This window comes from Aplysia californica, unplaced genomic scaffold (genome assembly GCF_000002075.1).
Source record: "Aplysia californica isolate F4 #8 unplaced genomic scaffold, AplCal3.0 scaffold00062, whole genome shotgun sequence".
NCBI lineage: Eukaryota > Metazoa > Mollusca > Gastropoda > Aplysiida > Aplysiidae > Aplysia > Aplysia californica.
Window position 1 is genome coordinate 1498846 of NW_004797332.1, and position 2042 is coordinate 1500887.

General features: G+C 44.6%; 1 protein-coding gene across 1 annotated transcript in view; it reads left to right on the forward strand.

Moving 5' to 3' along the window:
* Positions 1–2042, forward strand: part of LOC101864208 (nesprin-1) — a gene marked incomplete in the record, with an annotated part of 244542 nt that overhangs the window by 129121 nt on the left and 113379 nt on the right. Inside the window, 3 exon segments of the mRNA XM_005093370.3 lie at positions 187–360; positions 883–1041; positions 1867–2013. Coding sequence (XP_005093427.3) covers positions 187–360; positions 883–1041; positions 1867–2013 — 480 coding nt within the window.

The window sequence follows — 2042 nt, forward strand, 5'->3', positions numbered from 1 at the left end:
AGGGGGGAAAAGGGGAGGGGGTGTTTAATGGTTGGCTTGGATTTTTTCTCCTTTTTTTCTCTTTGGTTACTGATTTTTATTTTTTTAAGTTACACTTATTTACAGAAAATAGGGGAGGGGCTTAAGCTAAAACATTCTCGTCTACTCAAATGGCCATGCTGTAACTCAAGTTTCTCGTCACTCCAGGCAACAACAGCGGACCGGACACAAGAACTGTCAGAGGCGGCGGACCTGTCACATGCCATCGATGATGTGGCCAATGGCGTGCAAGAGTGGGCAGAGCAAGCCGAGGGCGTGGTGAGGGAGGAGCTTGCCTGGACAGACTTTGACAGACTCAAAGAGCAACTGCGGGCCCACAGGGTGAGTTGATTACATTACTTGCATGAGTGTGCATGCAACTGGTACTGCTTTGTTGCTACCCATAACGGAAAGAGCTTACAACTAATTCCAGTTAACTCCTGACCCTTTAGTAGAAGTAGAAGAATAAAAGTACAGTCGAGCCTGTTCTTACGGCCACATGTCCAGGACAATTACCAGTACAACCCCCCCCCCCCCCTTGCGTTTTTTTTTCAAATTGTAATATAATGTCTGTGCCCAAGACGTCTATCTTTTTAAGATTACTATTTTTCTCATCGACTATAACATGCACTTATATTATATGGTATGCCAACTCTCTGTTTGTTAAGAGTTTTACAGTGCTCGCAACTGCGTAAGGTCATAATAATATGCTGCAGCTCTTTCCGTTGAGATTTTGTAGTTTGTCAGGGTTCCCTTGATTTCTCCTTTGTTTCTTTCCTAACAAGATGTATCCACCGTCGGCTTGCTAGTCCATTAACTTGAATAAACAAAAATAGTACATGTATTTACATAATCCGTTCTCAGCGTGTGCACAAGGAAATCGACTCTAACCAAGACAAGGTCGTTGCCCTGAGCGCCATGGTGAAGCAGTTGGAGCAGGTGTGTGACTCCCCGCGAGCCAACACACGTGTCCTTGACCTCAAAGGTCGCGTTCAGACCGTGCAGACCAAGGCAGGCGTACAAGTAAGTGGAGCTACGATTTGGGCTTCTTTCGTATTATTGTTGGTTTGGTGGTAGTGGTGTCTCCTTTTCCTCTTCCCCTTCTTCGCCCTCCTCCTCCTCCTCCTCCTCCTCCTCCTCCTCCTCCTCCACCTTTTTTTGTTCTCATCAGGCTTCTTCATATAACAGAAAGTTGTCCGTCGGAGTGTACTGGCAAACATTTAGCGTGACATGTATACGTACTGTGATTTTTGCTGTTACTGACGTCTGACTTGACCCTTTACTATAACTTGGAATTAGCAGAATTTACAAATGGGGTTTATTCTACTAGCCGGGCCCCCTTTCGATGAAAGGAATAATCGATGCATTAATATCAACTGAAAGGCATTGGTCTATACTACTATATTTACCCTCTACTGGAATGGAGCAAAAAACCTTGAGAGATGAAAAAAAATAGGTCGAGATCCATACTCTAAATACAAAATGCGCCTCGTAAAAAAACACTTCCGGCGTTTCCGCTGTGGAGGACAGGTACCCAGATTTGTTTCGTTTCCCAATGGAATAATCACAAAGGCCAAAGTAGGACGGGAATTATTTGTCAAACATATTTGGCATTATTTGCCTAAATTCAGGAAATGAATGAATCAAAAATCGGGCTCCGTCATGGGGACCTATCTATCTTTTTGCAGGTACTTGTTAACTTTCAACTCTGTAGCTGTGGCAGTTTTATGGGAAAAGTGACCCATGTGTTTCCAAGTTGCCAAATATATTATAGATAAATGTAAGGGTAGATCAGATCTAATAGTAGTATAGTCACTTCCATTTTACTCATTATAAATGTATCCTCAGTTGTCTGCCTTGGAAGATGCCAACCGCCGAATGGAGGACTTCGAGAAAGAGGTCAACGAACTGATGAGATGGCTGGAGTCCACTCGGGCCAGGATGACCATGAGGGACACCACACGTGACCTCAGAGACCAGCTGGCCGTGCAGGAGGTAAGCTTCTGGCCCGTCAAGGTGGTCGG